This window comes from Triticum aestivum, chromosome 2A (assembly GCF_018294505.1).
Source record: "Triticum aestivum cultivar Chinese Spring chromosome 2A, IWGSC CS RefSeq v2.1, whole genome shotgun sequence".
Classification (NCBI taxonomy): domain Eukaryota; kingdom Viridiplantae; phylum Streptophyta; class Magnoliopsida; order Poales; family Poaceae; genus Triticum; species Triticum aestivum.
This window is the reverse complement of record NC_057797.1, coordinates 20,226,826-20,248,064: the sequence shown is the minus strand read 5'-3', so window position 1 is coordinate 20,248,064 and position 21,239 is coordinate 20,226,826. Positions and strand designations below refer to the sequence as shown.

General features: G+C 45.9%; 2 protein-coding genes across 2 annotated transcripts; both read right to left on the bottom strand.

Annotated features, from left to right (window-relative positions):
* Positions 1-3,287: 3,287 nt before the first annotated feature.
* Positions 3,288-4,076, bottom strand: LOC123184359 (uncharacterized). The gene is made up of 2 exons (XM_044596504.1): positions 3,932-4,076; positions 3,288-3,780 (listed from the first exon to the last, which is right to left on the bottom strand). Exons 1-2 carry the CDS (start codon positions 4,058-4,060, stop codon positions 3,538-3,540), a joined length of 372 nt encoding a protein of 123 aa, XP_044452439.1. The 5' UTR covers positions 4,061-4,076; the 3' UTR covers positions 3,288-3,537.
* A 13,540-nt stretch (positions 4,077-17,616) lies between these two features.
* LOC123184358 (uncharacterized acetyltransferase At3g50280-like) lies at positions 17,617-19,224 on the bottom strand. The gene has a single exon (XM_044596503.1). It carries the CDS (start codon positions 19,198-19,200, stop codon positions 17,797-17,799), a length of 1,404 nt encoding a protein of 467 aa, XP_044452438.1. The 5' UTR covers positions 19,201-19,224; the 3' UTR covers positions 17,617-17,796.
* Positions 19,225-21,239: the final 2,015 nt, after the last annotated feature.

The following is a 21,239-nucleotide window of genomic DNA, read 5'->3' as shown; positions in this document are numbered from 1 at the left end:
AGGTCTAGGTGTGGTTTGCCGTTGCTCAGGTTTCCGTCTGGTTTCCCTTTAATAAACCGAGCAATTTGGGTCCCTGTACCGTCTCTTCTCTACAATTAATATAACAGGTCTCCTGTTATCCTTAAAAAAAACTCTAGGAGAGGTCTGTGACTAGTTGACCATGGCGATGTAAATAGGGTTGGACATCGATGCCATTTGAATGGAATGAAAATTTATTTTTGAGTTGTGATGAGTAAAGCTCTCCCTTCACATGTTTTAATGCTTGGATAGTTTTTTTTTTGAAAAGGAGGCTTAACCCATGGTCTCTACATCATTACTATGTGCAGAGCCATACGCTTGGATAGATTATGTGGTGCACTTATTTGTAGTAAGTACTGGGTTTTGTCCATCAAGATTGTCTGGCCTTTTTATTTTCACTCAAATTCTAGTGTGTGCTAGACATTTATCTTGTTACAGATCCCGTTGCAGTGCCATGTCCTGGACTCTCATATAGCTAATAGAATATTCATTTTCAAAAAAGATAGTAGTATTTTGAAAACCTTCTGTATAGACCACCACCAGCTTCAACATAGGCATAGTGTCGGTCCATAGGACTGTACTGTTGCCGATTTGTCGGTTTTGTTTTATTTCTTATTGAAAGACTTTTGGGGTTTGGTTGTGTGCATCCTAATTATGCAGAGGCCGGGTGTTACTCGTAAGGCTATGTATCCGCTTGATGCAACATTTTGAGATAATAAAAGTGGCCTTTATCAGGAAAAAAAGTCATTGAAACCTTCCGCTAAATTATGAGACGAGCACAAATGTGCCTATTGATGTAAGATCGACACTAGTTTCACTCGCACTTTAGTCGATGTACTGTGATACCTGAATTCTCAAAAGCGGTACTCCTAAGTTCAAACCAACACGATGTCTAATGTAAATCTCGAATCGATCCTCTTTCTAGCGGGCTTCAGAAATTAAACTTTTTTGGGGATTAAGGATTCATGATAGGCGGCAATCCAACCAGAAAGAGGTGATCTCCGTTACGTTGATGTTTGCATCGATGTGATTGTCAAGGGTATAATCCCGTGGTCTCCAACTTGATAATGTATCTTGGTTTGGTTCGTGCGCGTTAACTTCTTTTGTTTTGCGTAGCACATTTGCCCACATGTATATAAATCCATTGGACCAAGAGGTAGCATAGGTTGTGGCTAGGGCTAGGCGATATACACGCCCCCTCCATGTCCATGAGGCCCAGGACGTGTGGGCCGTAGGTGGACCTGCTCTGGTGCTTCTTTGGTCTATCTTGCTCCTCTTTAGCTAAAAACTTTGAATGTCATTATTCTAGAGTTTTTATATGTTCATAAAAGACCATTACCTTTTAAACCAAAAACACTAAAAACAGTTGACACTTTGGCATTGTATTTATATGGTAGTCCAAAAAAATGATCAAAATTATACCTATGTCATAGATATATCATGAAACAAAAAATATATAAATGTGTTTAGCACATACCACTCGTCCTCCTGTTTTTGTTGATCAGTTGGTAAACTCAAAATAAATGGTGTTGGATATTTTTTACAACTTTTAGCGGCATATTGTGGAATTTTCTAAATATATTGTGCAAACTTTGTCGAAAATTTGTAAAAAAAAATTGGGTACACACTACAAAACTTCATAACAAGGTATCTAAACTTTGTTAATAAAAACAGAAGAACTATCCAGTAACTATAACTTAATTATTGAGGTTTTCACTGGACTCGTATGATTTTAATTTATATTATCTTTAATCCGTAATTTAAAATATATCGGTTATTCGACTTGTTTCGAAGAGCCTAGCATGACACAAGACAAATATCAAAGCAAACTCAGATTCATACAGTATAACTGAAAGGCATGGATGCATTTTTGTTTATAATGGTATAATGTTGAAGAGGAGCATTATAGTAAACTTGTAGGGAGCTCATATTTGCTGCTTATAGCGACAATAAGTATGATCCCCTTGAAGCAACCGTGGATGTGTCGCCCGCTGGTGCGGTCCATCAACACACTTACTTTTTAAATTTCATGAAATATGATTTTACATAATACATTTTAAATTATTGTTATAAATCAGCTTGACAATTGGCAAATAACAATATCTAATAAAAGTATAAAATTCTTCATAGACTTAAATATAATTGTTTATATATTTAAACTTAAATGTTATCTCACATAAAAATGTATTTCTATATGGGGAAATATTCAAGTATTTAAAGGAATTCATACGTTTGAGGAAGTTGCCATACATGTTCGAATATAAAGATTTTCAAAGATGTTAGAATATAAAGTTGTTCATATGTGGTAGAATATATGTTCATACAACTTATACCATGCTTCGTATGTAGAGAAGAATTAAGAAGCAAATGAGTAAAACTAAAAGTACAAATTAAGATAGAAACTAAAACCAAAATAAAAACAGTAAAATAAAAGGAAGTAGAAGATAAACACAAAATAAAAAGAAACATAAAAATAATAAAAAGGTCTCGACCTTATTAGGTACCGCCCACGTGAATGAATGAAAAATGAAGAACATACCCTTGCCTTCTCGAGCAAATAGATGATTCCTTAAAAAGAAAGATAAAACATTTTTCAATTCGTACGAGATGCCTTTTATCACCCAATAATTTAGTGCCTCTTAAAATTTAATGGTAGAGATAACACTAAAATATAATCCGTTCTACTATAACATGTTTTGTTGTTTTTCTATATGATGTGAAATAGGTAAGAAAAGGTTGCCTATCACTGTAGATGCACTTATTTATTATTATGAGCATCAAGTAGGACCCCCCTCCCCCAAGCATTTTTTAGGCAATCTCGCGAAGCTTTATTGAATCATCACAACGTTTACAGGACGGACAAAAGATCACCGGGTTGGCCTAACCAGACATGACGGCCAACCGAGTTAATTGCACAAAACCACCACATTGGAGGCATCGTTTGCAGAAAACCAACAGGTTACTAATTTTTTGCAAAGAACACCGCACATTCAGTAAACTTTTTGTAAAAAGCATTAATCAAGTGATTTAGGTCGTTTAATCATTTTCTGACAAGTGGGGCCGGATTGTCGGGAGCTGACTTGGCAAAACATTTACATAAACCCCCTTAGATCTAAAAACAAAAGCAATCAACCCCCTCTCACCTCCCCCTGCGGACAACAGCTCCGACCATGCATGTTAGGCGGGGGCGACTCGATTTTTCAGCTTGTTGTCGGATCTCCATGCATGTTAGGCGGGGCCGATTCGAGCTGCATATGCAAGTAGCAGGATTTCATGTTGTCCGGAAATTACTTAGTTTCCAAAACTTATTTTTACAAGCTTAACCAATACATCAAACATCACACACATCATATTCAACATAACACAACCAAGCACATGCACACACACGTATAGCTACCAGCTAGGCTGTGTAGCTTGCACGTTGACCGACGGGGTCACCGTGTTATTGAACAACAACACACATGTACACACACACATATAGAGTAACCAGCTAGGCCGGGTATATAAACATACGAGGGATCAGTTCTTGAGATAGGCACCAATGGCGCTGAGGTAGTCGTCGGCTTGGGCGCAGAAGGCCACGATAGAGCCATGCATGAGAGGGACGCGGAAATAAGTGTCGGACCCAGTTGCCGGCCTCACTTTTCCGAATGGTCCATGATGCCTTGGGGCGTCGGTGGTGCGGAAGGAGAGTGAGGTGATGTATTGGCCATTGGTGTAGCCGGAGAGCTCGATGACACGCACATTTGTCAAGTGAATAGTCTGCACGCATGATCACAAGACATAATTCACGCATGAATGGATAGATTAGTTCCGTGATTTACATTCATGAAGTACTATAAATTATGATTGAGAAGAGATGCATAGTAATAATGATAATAACATGCAATGTATTTTGACATGGACGGAGTACCTGGCTTTTCTGACCACGGAGCGGGGTGCCCCATGGACCAACCGGGATCGCATTGTTTTTGCTGTCGACGAAGGTGAAGCGTATGGCGTTGACGACCCCTTGGTGACCCGGTGTGCTCCAAATCTCCATGCTCCTCAGGCTTGACGGCGCAAAACTTGACAATCCGGTGATGTCGCAGACATCGCCGTTTGACCCGCCAAACATGCCAACCTTCACCGTTGACATCTTGTTTTGAGAGGGATGGGTACGTAGCTAGTTGGGAGTATGTTTGTGTGGTAGCTAGGTCTTTGCAGGGAAGGCTATGGCTGCTTTCCTGTTTTCTCCATGAACAGAGATGACGGACGATATTTATAGACACATACAATCCAACACGGTGTGCCTTATCATGTCAAGCCAATGGCTTATGACAACCCCGCAAAAGAAAAAATGTCAATGCCTTATCATGGCCTGCGTAGCGTACCGTACGTAGCCATGCATGCAACTGCTAGCTGCATGCCACCATGGATTCATACGGAATTTCCTGTAATTTGTTCTAGATAGGGGTCCATCCATGCATCAAGTGGCGTTCACTGCTTTGGATGCACGAGATCGCGATGCCAGCGCTTAACGTAGGATTATGAATTTGTAATCCTGGCCGGCCGCCGTCGCCGGCTGGCATATCTACAGTTGGACGCGAAGTGATATCTATGAAAGATATCAAGCGTTCCTACTCCATCGAGGGAGCCGCGTTGGTGTTTATATTGATGTGTAGCCGCAGCCCTTGGCTTGGCATACAAGATAATACAAGAGGAGTTTGAGACGAATACAAGAGAGGGAAGGAGGTTGAGATTACAATACGTATATTCTAACACCCTCCCTTAATCTCAACTAACCTAGGTTAAGATTATTCTTGAATTCTTCAAATGGTCTTGCTGGCAAAGCTTTTGTAAAACCATCGGCCACTTGATCCTTGGAAAGAATAAACCGAATCTCAAGTTTCTTTGCTGCAACTCTTTCTCGCACAAAGTGAAAATCAATTTCTATGTGCTTTGTCCTGGCATGAAATACTGGATTTGCAGACAGATATGTTGCTCTCAAATTATCACACCATAAACACGAGATACGATTCTTCTTGATCCCCAATTCTTCAAGAAGTGATTCAACTCAAATGACTTCAGCAGTTGCATTTGCCAAAGACTTGTATTCAGCTTCTGTACTTGACCTTGATACAGTAGCTTGCTTTCTAGCACTCCAGGAGATAAGATTAGATCCAAAGTACACTGCAAAACCTCCAGTTGATCTCCTGTCATCACTACATCCTGCCCAGTCAGCATCAGAGAATGCACTCACGAGAGAGGAATTAGACTGTTTGAAATGAAGTCCTATTCCCATAGTATGTTTCACATATCTTACAATCCTCTTGACAGCTGACCAATGTGCAGAAGTAGGTGCATGAAGATATTGACAAACCTTGTTGACAGCAAAGGAAATATCTGGACGTGTAAGAGTTAAATATTGTAGTGCTCCCACAGTACTCCTATACCTTGTACTCTTCTCCTCTTGAAGTGGCTCACCCTCATATGCTGAGAGATTTTGTGAGGATAAAGGTGTAGGCATTGGCTTACAATTTTTCATCCCCATGCGAGACAGAAGCTCAATGATATATTTCTCCTGATTTAACACAATACCATCTTGAGTTTTCTTGACTTCAATACCTAGGAAGAAATGCAAATCTCCTAGATCCTTCAAGGCAAATTCTGAACTCAGATCATGCAAAAGAGCATTAGTAGCATTTTGTGAAAAACTTGCAACTATGATATCGTCAACATATATAAGCACAAAAATGACTACTCCTGCCTTGTTATAAATAAACAAGGATGTGTCAGCCTTGGAGGCAATGAAGCCAAGATATTTCAACTGTGAGCTCAATCTGGAATACCATGCTTTGGGTGCTTGTTTTAGACCATAGAGTGCTTTATCAAGCTTGCAGACATAATGTGGCAATTTCTTACTCTCATAACCAGGTGGTTGCCTCATAAACACTTCCTCTTCCAGAACACCATGCAGAAACGCGTTCTGTACATCTAGCTGCCTTAGACTCCATCCTCTGGATACAGCAATAGCTAGCACAAGTCTAATAGTTGCAGCTTTTACAACGGGACTAAAGGTGTCCTCATAGTCAATGTCATAACGTTGCTTAAAGCCCTTTGCAACTAGACGTGACTTATATCTGTCAATGGAGCCATCTGGTTTCTTTTTAATTCTATACACCCATTTACAGTCAATGATATTTTTACCTCTCTGATTTGGTACAAGGTGCCAAGTTTTATTCCTCATGAGTGCAGAATACTCCTCATCCATTGCCTTCTTCCATTTAGGATCATCAAGTGCACTATTTAATGATGTTGGTTCTCCTGAAATACACAACATTCCATATGGTATAGCTCCATCTTTCCAAATTTTAGGATTTCGTATACCTTTTTGTAGTCGGGTCATAACACGTGAAGAAACCTCTGGCTGTACCACTGGTATACTCGCCACAGAAGATCCAGGAGAATCTGCTGATGCAGTGGGCTGATTTGTCATCATGTGCGCAGGAGATCCTGTGCCTGCTGGTGTGGCTGCCCCTCTCACGGGCACATGGGCGTCGCCCATCCGACCCGGCGCAGAAGATCCGCCACCCGACCGTGACTGGACGCGCGCGCGGTGCGAAGGGAATCTGTCCCCGCTGCTGGACCCGCCTGGTGCTGGTGCGTGGTGCGAGGGGGATTCGGCCCCGCTGCTGGCCCCACCTGAAGCTGACGTGGCCGCGCGGGAGTGGCCTGATGGCTTCTCGCCCCTCGTTGGTTACCCCAAGTGTAAGGTTTGAGATGCAGCATAGCGGAAGTTTTCCCTTGGCAAAGATACCAAGGATCGAATCCCCAGAGACTCCAAGTTTCAACGAGAAGGTGTCAATCACTAACGGCACCGTGGATTAGCAATCGACGTGGACCTGCACACAAAACAAATACCTTCGTCCCCAACGAGTACAGAGAGGTTGTCAATCCCTCCGGCCTTGTAGTTTACAAAGGGTTAAAACGCAAGTGGTAATGGTGATGGATAGTGCTGCGGAAAGTAAAAGCGGAAAGTAAAAGCAACGAAAAGTAAATAGCAAAGTGACCAATGATGTGAACATGGACCGGGGCATCATGACGTTCACTAGTGATGTCTCTCCCAAAAGACAATAAAACAGCTATGCGAGGTAAACAAATTACAGCTGGGCAATTGACAGGATTATGACTGCTAACCATATTGCAAGATTGGTCGAGGTTCAGAGCATGGGCAGTACGCCAAGGTAAGTAGACCGAAATCCATCTGCATCTACTACTAATCATCCACCTTGAGATATCTATCCAGAACATCTCGCTGGTATTAAGTTGCAAGCCCCACCCAAAGTGTAAACTCAAAGCAACAGACAACTGCATTAAAATAACTTTGCGTAAAGTAAACAATCCTTGCGCCCGCGGGCACAAGCACCGTTGGTTTCCCCCTTGTGGCAACAGCACATCCCCTAGACTCATGTTTCTGTCACTCAAGCTAGTCATCGAGGGGCATGAACCCACAATCGAGCATAACGTTCCCTCTTGGAGTTACAATCTACTACTCGGCCAAAGCAATAAACGGTAACGGAGAACATGCAAGAATTACTCACGAACTAAAATATAAAAGGGATTAATCAAATATATTACTCAAATACAATCTGAACATAGTCTCACAATCCATCGGATCCCAGCAAACTCATCATAGCAACAGCATAAGGACTACATATATGCCTCGATCATGTAGGGCAGCTCACGAGGACTAATTAGTGAAGCACAAGAACGGGAGGAGAACATCACATAGCTACTGGTCATGGACCCATGGTCCAAGGGAGACTACTCACGCATCATCCGGGAGGCGTCCATGGTGGTGGAGAAGGTCCCGGTGGTGATCCTCCCCTCCGGCAGGGTGCCGGGAAGAGTTCCCCTGACGCTCCCGATCTTGGAAGCGCGGCGGCGGCGAAACAGAGATGCGATCCTGGAAAAGGGTTCCCGTCCCGAGGGTTTCGAGACGTGCTTTAAATATACGCCAAAGGGTGGCGTCGGGAGGCACCAGGGGCGCCCAGGCGGCCCCACGGCGCGGCCCAGGGGGGGCGCCACCAGGGCGCCTCGGCCCCTGGTGGCCCCCCCTCCGGCTGAGCTTCGGGGTTCCGGAAGGTTCCGAAACGCTGATTTTTTATATATTTTTTCTGGAATTTTTCTGACAGTTTTCGTGATGGAAAAACCTGAAATACAAAAACAGCAGAAAACAGAAACTGGCACTGGGGTGCACTGAGTTAATAGGTTAGTCCAAATATGATCAAAATTGTATGGAAGTGTATAAATAACATAGGAATATCACCCAAAAGTGGCATGGAGCAAGCAGAAATTATGGATACGTTTTGGACGTATCATGGCCCTCCCTGGATCTAGGACTGGAGCCGTCAGGGGTGCGATCCGAGGACTGCGCGCGTGCAGGGGTGGCAGGCGCCGCCAGATCTTCCTCGTCATCTGTGCCAGGCGCGTCTTCTTCCTCAGCATGCAATATTGGGTCAAAATCAGCCATATTTTCGAAATCTTGGTCATTTTGAGCACCGTTTTCTCCAGGGACCTGCACAGTCATAAGAGAGAGACCAGTACCAGCAGGAATATCATCACATTGGTTAGTACAATTGTCGCCCCCATGATCAAAAGACCGAAGATGTGAAGGAAGAAGAAGAATTTCCTTGCGGAGAAGTGCACCGGCATTAGGATGAAGAGAGGCAAAGGGAAACACGGACTCATCAAATACAACATCTCGTGATATATAGACCCGGTAGGAACATCAAGGCACTTGACCCCTTTATGCATGGGGCTATAGCCTAAAAAGACACACCGTTTTGAGCGGAAAGCAAGTTTGCGTGTGTTATAGGGCCTAAGATTGGGCCAACAGGCACAACCAAAGATACGAAGAGATGTGTAGTTAGGTGTGACACCAAGAAGTCGTGTAATAGGTGTTTCAAATTTGATAACTTTACTTGGAAGAAAGTTGATGAGATATGTGGCAGTTAAGAATGCTTCATCCCAAAATTTAAGTGGCATGGAAGCATTGGCTAGCAATGCAAGTCCCATATCAACTATGTGACGGTGTTTTCTTTCTGCAGATCCGTTTTGTTGGTGAGCATGAGGACAAGAGACATGGTGTAATATGCCAAGCTTTTGAAAGAAAGAATTTAATTTTTCATACTCACCACCCCAGTCACTTTGCATAGCAATGATTTTAGAGTTCAGTTTGCGTGGAAATTGAGGAAAACTTGGAATACATCAGATCGTTTCTTCAGTAGGTAAATCCAAGTAAATTTACTATAGTCATTAATAAAACTTACATAATAGGAAAATCTACCAACTGAAGTAGGAGCGGGCCCCCATACATCTGAAAAGATAAGTTGTAAAGGGGCAGTAGACACACTAGTAGAAATTGGGTAAGGTAACTGATGAATTTTTGCTTGTTGACACGGATCACAAACTGACTCAACACTAGGCTCATAAGAGAGTTTATTTTTGCTAAGGGCATATCTAACTATGACTGAAGATGGGTGACCCAAGCGACTATGCCACCTTGATGTAGATAGCTTGGTGACAATATTTGCTTGTTTATTGGACCATGAAGATGATGATGATGATGATATGAGTGGGTAGAGACCTCCCACGCACCGTGCTCTAAGAATGACTCTCCTTGTTCTCAAATCCTTAACCAAGAAAAAATAAGGATACAATTCAATGAGAACATTGTTATCAAGAGTGAATCGATGAACGGAAACAAGATTTTTAGATGTTTGAGGAACATGCAAGACATTGGTTAAGTGTAAATTTTTCACGGGGTTTTTAACAGTTGAACTGCCAATGTGTGTGATATCCATACCAGAACCGCTTGCCGTGCGAATTTGGTCGCCTCCATTGTACTTCTCCCGCATCGTCAACTTGTCAAGTTCACCTGTGATGTGGTTTGTTGCTGCACTGTCGGCGTACCAGTTAGTGTCCACGCCATAGGAGACTGCATGCGCCTCTTTTTCTTCCTGGTCGTTTTCTTCATAACGCCACCAGCAAACTCGTGCACCTCCTGGATGGTGTTTGAAGCATATCTGGCACTCTGGATAGTCATGCTATTGATCACGAACCTGCTGTTGATGTTTCTGTCGAGGGCGGCCCCTGAATCCGCCGCCTCCATTGGAGGAAGAGGACTGGCGGTCACCGCGATCACCACGATCACCACGGCCACGCGATCTTCCTCCGCGCCCGCGAGATCTGCCTTGGGACTGGCCACGACCTCTGTAGACTGCATTAGCGGATGAGTGGAACCCGCCTGAAGATGAATCGCCTAGCATCTCCGTCCTTTGATCAAAGGCAGAGATCTGAGCAAAGAGATCGTCGGTTGTGATGGTGTTTTTGACAGCGCCAATCGCCGCCACCACGGAGTCGTAGTCGCGGTCCAAACCGGCCAGGATATAGTCCACCATCTCCGGATCAGATACGGGACGCCCGGCAGCAGCAAGTTCATCCCCAAGGCTTTTCATCTTCGCCATATACGCCGAGCTTGACATGGAGCCCTTCTTGGTATTGGTGATGGCGATTCTCAGATTAGTTATCCAAGACTGAGATTGTGAGGCGAAGAGATTTGTCACCGTCGTCCAGATCTCGAAGGTGGAATCTTTCCCAACAACTTGTGCAAGAATTTCTAGAGACATGGAATTTAGAAGATATGATAGAACCTGCTGGTCTTTGGCGATCCAGGGTCCGTATAGGGGGTTCGGCTCTAGGGCCGTGGTCTTGTCCGCCTTCGTGACCTCCACCATCTTGGACGGAGCGACGTCGGTGTTGTCCAGGAGCCCCGTCACCTGCGCGCCTCGCAGGGCTGGGAGGACCTGCGTCTTCCAGAGGATAAAATTGCCTCTTGCGAGCTTCTCAGACGGCGGCGATCCGAGGTTGAGGGAGACGCCGGTGGAGGAAGCCATGGAGACGATGATATGTGGTTTCTAGGGTTTTGGTGTTGTGGCTAGATGTATGAGAAGAGGTGGCTCTGATTACCATGAAAGATATCAAGCGTTCCTACTCCATCGAGGGAGCCGCGTTGGTGTTTATATTGATGTGTAGCCGCAGCCCTTGGCTTGGCATACAAGATAATACAAGAGGAGTTTGAGACGAATACAAGAGAGGGAAGGAGGTTGAGATTACAATACGTATATTCTAACAATCTACAGTTGTACACATCATCATGATGGTTCGGTCATTCGGCGTCACGGCAGCATCCTCCAATGGCATCTCTCTCTCTCTCTTTTTTGCGGAAATCCTCCAATGACATATACGCTTTTGTTAAGACGCGCTGTGCCTATGATTACGCGTTCCGGAATTTCAAACATTGTTTCAAATTTTAAAAATGTTCATATTTTTCAAAATTGGAATTTCAGAAAATGTTCTTGTGTTCTATATTTGTTCACAAATTTTAAAAATGTTCATGTTTTCGAAAAATGTTCCTGTTTTGAAATTTTGTTCACAAGTTCAGAACTTATTCATGAATTTTTATAAGATTGTTTGCGTTTTTCAAAAATATTCTAAATGCAAAAACTATTCACATTTTCAAATTTTGCTAAAAAATTCAAAAAATATTTGCATTTTCTGAAAATCCAAAATTTCTTTGTACTTTCGAAAAATGGTTCAAAATTAAAAAAAAATACAAAAAACCGATTCACTATAGTGTCCGGTCCATTACAGTGAACGGGGTCGCTACAGGCAGACTGCTGCAGTGACCCGGGTTGCTACAGTAACCGAACAGCTACAGAGAACCAGGTCGCTACGGTGGCAGACCGCGACAGTCACGCATGGTCGTGTGAAAGGGCGCAAACTGACACAGAGAGTGTCACATAGGAGCACTCACACATCTCGATTAAATAAAAAAAATGTCATGTGCCTCCTCATGGTCAAGTGGCCAGAATTTTTTTTTTTTGAGAGATAAGTGGCCAGATAAAAGGAAGATTTAAACTATTTGTCGGCTTGAAAATATGGGGCCCAGATGGTGAAGCCCAACGAACCAATGAGCCTCTCTCATGACTCTTTCTATACATATTTTTGGAGTACAAGTTCAACATATTTGGACCTCAATGGGCCTCTCTCATTTCAATACAAGTTCAACATTTTTGAAGTAAACGGTCGACACTCTTTATACACATATTTTTAATATTTTTCAAGTGCATGATTAAGATTTTCTAAAACATGGTCAACATTTTTTCTATAAATATTTGAACTTTTTCAAATGCTTGATTAACATTTTCTAAATACAAGATTAACATTTTCTAAATACAAGATTAACATTTTTTTAATACCTGGTTAACATTTTCTATACTCATTTAACATTTTCGCAAATGTTTGGTTAAGATTTTTCAACTACAGGATTAGTTTTTGATACATGGTGAACAATTTTTATATACATATTTAACATTTTTCAAATGCTTGATTAAAAAAACTTCAAATGCTGGTTTAACATTTTTCCCTACTGCTTGATTAACATTTTTTAAATACATGATAAAATATCACCCACATTGCATATTATTTCGTATACATGAGAAACATTTTCTCTTTACACATTTAACTTTTTGAAAATGCTTGGTTAACATATTTTAAAATGTTTTATGTAAAGTATTTTTTGTAAAGATATTTTATATATAATATTTGGAAGTACAAATAAAAGTAAGAAAATCAAAAAAAGAAAACAAAAAAACAAGGTTGTGGCCTCCAACACACCTGGGCCTGCACATCTCGTTGCCCTTGACGCGAGGGTTCCCTAGGTCTCGCTATAAGCGAGAGATAGAGGCACCACTTTATCACGAGTGAAAGATAGAGCGCGAGCGGTCCTCCTTCTCTATCCTCGATGATTCCCTCCTGACAGAGCCAGATTTAAGGTTATTGGGTTGTTTGCCCAGGGAAATTGAGCAGGAGCTAGAGGAAGGCACCGAACGCTTTTAGTGATTCTCGTTTTTGTCCGTGAAATGGGCCTTGGGAATTGGAAGCGGGAGTCGAGGATTTAGCGGCGCTAGGCGATTGCCAAACACGCCCAAAGAGTCGCTGCCCAATCCGGCTCCAAAATCGTGTTTTGTGTCTCTGTTCGTTCGATATACAGTAAAGTTTGGCACAGTAAATATGGACAGGTGGATCAACCCAACGTGCGGCCTTATTGTGTTTAATAAGAGAGTGAGAGAGGACAGAAGGACTGGCTACATGAACACATGATTCTCTCTCTCCAACCAAAGACTTACATTTATTTTCCTTGTGACACTATGAATGTCTCGTAACTTTATAACCAAATTTCTATTTTTAAAACTTTTTACATATTTAAATTTTAGGCAATGTGATCTTTAAAATAAGACCAGGCTTGGAATTTTGACTAGTTTAAACTTATTGTTTCAATCATATTTCAATTTCAGTTATTTTACAGTGAATCTAGTTATTTCACAAATCGAGATTTGGCATTTGTGAACTTGCTTATGTCAGTTTCACACACTGAAATAATTTTTTTTGGTTAAAAAAAACTATCACTCAATTCAAGAACCTCATTTCACTCAATTCAAAACACCGATTTCACTCATTTCAAAAACTGATATTATTTTCAACAAATAGATTCCACACATTTCGGAAAACTTATTTTACTCATCCTAACAAATAAAGTTCGTTAATTTAGAAAATATATTTCACTCATTTCAAAAAACACATTTCACTCGTCTCTATAGACCCCATGCATCAGGTGGAGCTCCATGTTGGCATCATGATCTGCATCGATCTTTCCAGATTTTATTTTAGGGCATTGAGAAGTGCCACATGTGTGGCATGAACACATGCCAACTTTGAACATTTCTTATGGCAAGTTTAGTGGCGTGAGGATGGCAAGTTTCTTTTCGGGTGACAAGTTTCAGTTTTTTTATTTGTTTTTTTCTTTTCGGATGACAACTTTAGTTGTAAAAAACGTCACGACGGGATTGCTTCATGCCATATGTGTGGCACTTATCATTTGAGTTATTTTATCATAAGACAAAGGGTTCGTGAGATTAACCGGGAGCTAAAGGAAAAAATTGACCTGATAGATTTTAAAAAATTGAGAAATATATCTAAGCTAACCTATGAAACCGATCTCATCGTTGATTGATCGGATGCCACACATCTAGTAGACGTGATTAATCTTCTCGCACGCAGCAAGATGCGGAAGTGGTGAAACAAAAAAAATACTAGGATCATCGTCAATGGACCAACCGTTTTATTATTACATTAAATTAATGCTTCAGTCAATTCATCTAAAAATCCAGGGATTTGAAATCCATGTCAACCAGGAGTAAGCTGGCTCGGTTGGCTTTATACCGGCCCGCTGCAGTAAAAGCATGTCTAGTAGAGCCCCTAGACCCTCAAACCCTCAAATTTAACCGCTTTTTTACAGGTTTGAGGGTCCAAAAGCCAAATACTAGAACCCTTAAACCCTCAAACCTGCAAAAAAATTTGCAGGCCAGAGCCGGGTCGGCCCTCCCAACCTGTAGAAGTAGGGGTTGGAGGGAGCCCAACCCCTCCAACCCGTAGACCACGCGGGAGCCCCAACCGCTCTCTTCCCCCGCGCGCCCCCACGCGGAAACCCCGCCGCCGGCCGCCGCCCTCCCTCCTCCTCCTCCGCCGCACCGCCATGGACGGGCTCCCCGCCGGCTCCCTCCCGCCCACCTCCTCCCCCGCCGCTCCCGCCCTCGCGCCGTCCGTGGAGGCGGCCCCGGCGGCGCCGAGCCGAGCCACCGTGGCCTCGGTGGTGGCGGCCACCCACCTCGGCAGCAAGCGGCGGCGGTCAGGGACGCACGTCGTCCCCGCCACCGCCCAGGCTGCCGCAGCCCCGCCGCCCGTCGCCGCGCCCATCCGTGCCGCCGCCACGGAGCCGCCCACCGCCAAGCTCCGTCGGAAGACGGCGGGTCTTGGACCCAAGGCCGCCAAGAAGGCGTTGGGCGGTGTCCCGGCCGTGAAGAAGGTCACGTCGAGGAAGAAGCCCGCGCCCAAGCCCCAAATCGACGACCCACCGCCCGCCGCGCATGACGTGCTCGATGAAATGGACACACCGACGGGCTCGTTCATGGGGCTTCTCAATGACGCGGGGGTGGACATCGGGGCTCCTCCTCTCAAGCCTTTCGACTTTGAGGACGATGATTTGGAGGAAGAGGAAGAGGAGGAAGAGGGAGAGGACGAGGTGACCGAGATAGGAGGGGAGGCGTTTGACGCCGCCGCCGCCCGCCGGCCCATCATGCGCGCCACTAACTACAGCGAGGCCGAGGACATCCTCTTGGTTCGTGCTTGGGCTGCTGTGGGCATGGATGCGAGCATCGGTACCGATCAAACCGGTAAACGCTATTGGCAACGGATAGAAGACACCTATTGCAAGCTCAAGCCGAAGACCGGTGGGTTCGCCGCTCGTACATTCCGGTCACTTCAAGGCCGGTGGGAGTTGATGAAGCCGGCATGTGCTCGTTGGAGTGCGGCAATGACACAAGTGATTGATTCACCTCCTAGTGGAAGCGTGGAGAGTGACTATGTGAGTGCACATCTTTTTTCCATGTCTATGCTATTGTTTACTATGTGTGTTTACTATGCTTTTGTTGGTTTTGTAGGAGACCATTGCCGACCAAAGGTACATCCAAATGGCCGGTTCCAAGGGAAAATCATTTCCATTCAAGCATGCATCAATGATCTTCATTTGGTAGTTTGTTTATTTGAGGTTAATTGTGATATGTGACAGTTTGAGGGTTTGAGGGTCTAAGGGTTGGGGCAAAGACTAGAACCCTCAGACCCTTAAAATTTGAGGGTTTGAGGGTTCTAGTCTTTGCCTCTGTTTTTCAGCCCGTAAAAATGCCAAAAAATGCCATTTTTCGACCCTCAAACTGCTTTGAGGGTTTGAGGGTCTAGGGGTTCTACTAGACATGCTCTAATGCTACACCTACATAACGTTCATGTATCTTACGTATGATCTGATTTGGTAGATTTCTATTGGCCATTAGTTGGGGACGCGGGCCCACCCTTGAAATTTGGGGGTGGGCAGTTTAATTAGTGGAGAAAAGAATTATCCAGGTTACATGAAGTTGTAGAAGTTGTGCGCAGGTGTAGCATTTTTAGGGCTGCTCCAAGTAAAACGGAGGTGTGTGTGGTCAAAGACGAGCAATGCTACATCTACTAAAACTTACATCAAGTTTTAGGTAACGATAATACTACATTCACGGGCAAATTCAATGGACTTTCACAGTATGGAGAACATGCTAATCTAATTGCCCCCCTGATTTTAAGTGGTGGGGTCCGTCCTACTTAACTGAATCACACCCATTAATCTCTAATTAGTTTGTAAAGCCCCCATAAAGTGCCTGTGTGATAACCAGATGGCAAGCTGTGATTGGGGGGGGGGGGGGTGGTAATTATCCGTCAAAGACCGTGACAGATGGAAGGGAAACGTTTCGAGCCGGCGGACCGGTCGAAGCTTTGCCCCGGTCGTCTCCCACGCGCGAACGAGCGAGCAGTGGCCCCACGCAAAAAAAACTATCCTGTGCCTTATCCCTTTCACACCGCTGCTACAGTCCACCCATCCATCCCCTACCTTATCGCTTTCTCTCTCTTGTCGCTCCCCGCACGACTGCCTACCTGCTCAGCTCCTTCATGTGCTCTCTCTTTTTGTGCGCTGGTCACCATATGCGACCAACGATCTCGTCTTTCCCAAGTGCGGTGAGCACCAGATTCCTCTCTCTCTCTCTCTCTCTCTCTCTCCACAACATCACCTACATCTAGCGGCCATGTCTTCCCCAAATCGGCTACTATCCCAGAGCTACAACCGGCGATTCAGGATGTTCGAACCGCCCTACGAGCTCACATGCAGGGCTGCCATGGCTTACAAGATCGAGGTGGACGATGAGCTGGGGGCACCAAGGGAAACACCCCCTGATGTTGCAACGGGCGGTCTGGAAAGCTACAACCGATGTGGAAAAAAGCTTCAATCAGCAATGACAAATGCTGCAACCAACCACTTCACAACAAAAAAGTTACATCCAGTGTCGCACGAAGCTTCAACCAGCGTTGAAAAAAGCTTCGAACAGCAAATGCTGATGCTAAGGCTGGCTACGGCCAACAGGGGCCACGGGAACTCTGCTCTTCGACGGCGAGGTTGCAAGCATGGACGTCGAAGCTGCAACCGGCATGGAAGAAAGCTTCAGCCCCATGAAAAAAAGCTTCAATGGATGTGGAAAAAAGCTTCAATCACAGAAAAAGCTTCAACTGGTGTGTGGAAAAGCTTCAACCGGCAAATGAGGGAGCTCCAAACCATAGAAAAAGCTTCAATCGGTAAGAAAAAAAGTTTCAAATAGTGGAAAAAGTTTCAACTGAAGCAAAAAAAGCTTCAACCTGAGTCTAAAAAAGCTTCAACCGAGGGGACAAGTCTGCACGCACGAGCGTCGACGGCGACGAGCGGCGAACGACGAGGGGAGAGAGCGTTGGGTGCTGCGACGAGCGGCGACGACAGGGAGAGGACGCGGATGCTCGCGGGGCAGGAAAACGGAGGCGCGCAGAGTGGAGGCTTGTGAGGACGGAGGTTGAAGATGAAGTCAAAGAAGGATAAGATGCCAGATCTGACGGCTATTGGAGCCCAAATCGAACGGCTGCGGCCGGACCGGCCGAAAATTCAGCCGGTGCGCCGGCGCAGAGTGCTGGCCCAGATGGAAAGCAAGATTTATCCCACATGTAGCTAACTGATGCACCACTAGACACTAGTAAGAATCTGTTTGATCGGTCACGCTGTGGCCGCGCTCACGTCACTGTGCTCATGAACTCCTCGTCCGCGACGAGCCTCGCGAGCACCTCCGGCGGGAGCCACACCCCGAGAGCCATGCTCCCCCCGCCGCCTCTGCCCTCGAACACCGTCGCCGTGCCGTCCATCTTGTTCGCTCGGCCACTCCGCACGCCCACCGGCCGGCCCCACCCGAAGTCGTTCCCGTACACGTCGAACCGCGGCGAGCCCCCGGTCACCATCTTGGCCGTGGCCGTTGGGCGCGCACGCAAGAAGTAATGCTCTTGCGGCCAAGATGCATGTCTGTCCCTCTGAGTTGCCACGTCGAAGGACCCCACCGCTCCGTTCAGCAGCGACGCCGCCGAACCCAGCCCCCTCTCCATGATCTCGCCGGCGGTCGACACCGCCTCGGCGCGTGCAACGGCGTTGCCAGCGTATGCCGCCGGCAGGCCATCCAAGCGGCCCCGGCACCCGACGAGGATGACGTACGTTGTGCTGTGGTCCGGTGCCAACCTCCTGGCTCGGGTCACCGCGATCCATAGGTGCGCGAGCACGGCCTGCAACGAGGAGATGGTGGTGACGCCATTGCTGGTGCCATAGATCTCGGCGTTCGCCTTTGCTTTGAGCTGCTTTACCGTCTCCGCGGAGAAATTGAGGAAGCATTCCTCCTTCACCGATGATGGATGCTCAACATCTGTAGTACGCCGGCTGACGGGCATGTCCTCCAGCTTGCCAAAGGGCAGAGGAACCGGAACAGGGCAGCCGTCAAGGAACCACCTCCGATGCACCGGCAAAGGCGACTTGATGTCGGCGCCGTCACTTTGGCCGCTGATCTCGGACCAGGTGTTGAAGAGGTGCCACAAGGCCGAACCGTCGGCGACAGCGTGGTTGAGCGATATGCCGACGAAGACACCGTCGGCCAGCTCGGTGACCTGCACGGCTAGGAGCGGGTGCGAGCCCGCGGCAGCGTCCACTCCATGCAGCCCGTCCAGCGGGAAGAAGGACCGGACCAGCGTCGGGGTGCACAGCGGCGCGGTGATGTCGGCCACGGTGACGCCCGGCGCCACGGCGTGGACGAACTCGGCGCCCTCCATGCTGCAGCGAAGCGAAATGGCGATGCTCTCGCCCTGCTCCCCGTCAGTATTGTTCCCCGGTGTGAAGGCTAGGCGGCCGGCGTAGGGGTAGAACCGGCCCAGGGCGCGCGCGAAGGACGATGCCAGGCGTTCGACGACGGCGTGGTGTCCCCGTCCTTCTCCATCTTCTGTGGCGGGAGGGTTGGGCAGGAGGATGCCTTTCTGGTTGTACTCCAAGGCGATCATCGAGAGGTCCCACGGCGTGAGGTCGATGGTCGTCTCCGGCTCCGGCGGCAGCCAAGTCGGCTCCGGCAGGACCATGCGCCGCGACATGACCTGGACATGGTTCATCTTGGTTCTGTTCTTTCGGCTGCGGGGAGTACGCAGTAAGCTAAGAAGGTGGTTAATCTTCTGTGATTGGCCTCTAGAACTCCCCCTCTATTTATATGATGATTATATCAGCACCAAATTGTACATCAACTTGATGTCGGATCAGATCAGATATGTTAAAAAAATAAATTCTGATCGACAGATTACAGAATCTAACAACTATACAATGATATCATGTACAGTAATAAAAAATTCCCCCTCAATCTCAACCGGGAGCATCTTAAATCTGAGCCGGTTAACATGTGAAGGCATATGCAGCTTGTGCAGTTGTGCCATGCATGTGCTCCAGCTCTATGCAAGAAATTGCTTATTTTCTTCAGTTTCAGTAATGAATTTTGAGTTTCAGTTTCAGCTAAGTTTAACTTCTTTTTTTCGAAAAGGAGGTTAAAACCCCCGACCTCTGCAGCAATGCGATGCATACAACCATTTCTATTAATTATTCAGCAGAGTACAAAACGAAGGCAATCATGACCGAACCATTACAAGATATGAAATTAACACCTACAACTAAGTCGAGTTCTTCCGTAGCAGCGCCTTCAAGAAGGTATACACTCGTCGCTGCTGAGCTCGACCAATAATGGTCAGGACAAGAGTTTTCACCCCGGACATGAAGCGGTGTTCCAATCAGCATCTTGATGACAGATCATTCGATAGTCGCCTTCGCGAGTACTCCACGTCAGTGCCAAACGGCACTAGCAGATTGGTGGGACGCCTTCCCACATTAAACCACCGTCACGACCGTCGGGTGGACACCCATGTCTCAGTGCGGAACTGGCCGCTGCTACTCCACACCGGCGCCAGTCACACTGCAGCATGCTCCATACTGTCGGAGCCGCTGCTCCGTAGCTAGAAGTCGACGGGGAACCACCACTGCGCCCCTTGCTCACCAGCGTGGGACTCCGTCGCTCGCGCCTCGAGCATCCTTGTGCGATGGCCGCCGCCCTCGCACCGGACGAAAATCCTCTTTGAGCCGGCATCGAGTGCCGCACACGACCACCGCCGCTATGCCTGCAAATATGCCGACACACTTGAATATGCACTGTTGTGCCACCTGATCTCCTTATCACGGTCATCGAGGGCCGCCACCCCCACCGCAATGACCAACGGAGGCCACCGCCCCCACCGCCATGACTACCCATGCATCCATTGCCGATGATGTTGTGCGTGTCGTCGTCTCTGCGAACGCTGGCACCACCATCTTCACCTCTCTCGCACACCGAGACGCTGGCACCGACATACCGGCGCACAACAACGAAGCGGCATCGTCCAGATCTGCCCCGTCCGTGGGCGCCTCTGGTATTGCGATCATAAACGCCCGTGCATTGTTCCATGGCCACCTCACTCGAGGCCGGCCCATCCTTCACCATAGTTGTGCCGTTGTCGGCAGCGCCGGCGTAGTCGCATGCCGGTGCTGGCTTCACATCTGACTCGAAGGCCGCATCCAGAACGTCGGCGTCGCAGTTTCTCGATGTGACCTCCGTGGCCACGTACGAGAAAGTGTTGAGACGTGCGGCCTTGGGATCTCCGTCGCATATTTAAATAGATGTTCATATGATTTTAAAAAGGGTATATGTATTTACTATAAGTATTAATGTATTTTTATAAATGTTTATGTGATTCAAAAAAGTTTTAATGTGATTTTGAAAAGTGTTCGTGCAAATCAAGTGTTCACACATATTTTCTGAAATTTCCGTATGTTTTCAAAATGTTCATAAATATTTTAGAAAATATTCTTGACAATTTAAATTATGTTCACATATTTAAAAAGATGTTCACGCAATTTAAAAAATGTTCACGCATTTGAAAAAATCTCATAATTTATAAATTATTTACTTAATTTTGAAAAATGTTCATAAAATAAAAAATCATGGAATTTTAAAGTGTTCAAGCCTTGAATTTTCTTTTTTGTGCATTTAAAAATGTTCACATGTTTAAAGAGAGTATTCACACGTTCAAAATCATGTTCACGTAATCCCAAAGAAGTGTCGTGTATTTACCAA

Excerpts from the sequence above, each read along its gene's own strand:
- LOC123184358 (XM_044596503.1), bottom strand. The coding sequence starts at position 19,200 with ATGAACCATGTCCAGGTCATGTCGCGGCGCATGGTCCTGCCGGAGCCG.
- LOC123184359 (XM_044596504.1), bottom strand. The coding sequence starts at position 4,060 with ATGGAGATTTGGAGCACACCGGGTCACCAAGGGGTCGTCAACGCCATA. Across the intron at positions 3,781-3,931 it reads TCCGTGGTCAGAAAAGCCAG|ACTATTCACTTGACAAATGT; the intron begins GTACTCCGTCCA and ends TCATGCGTGCAG.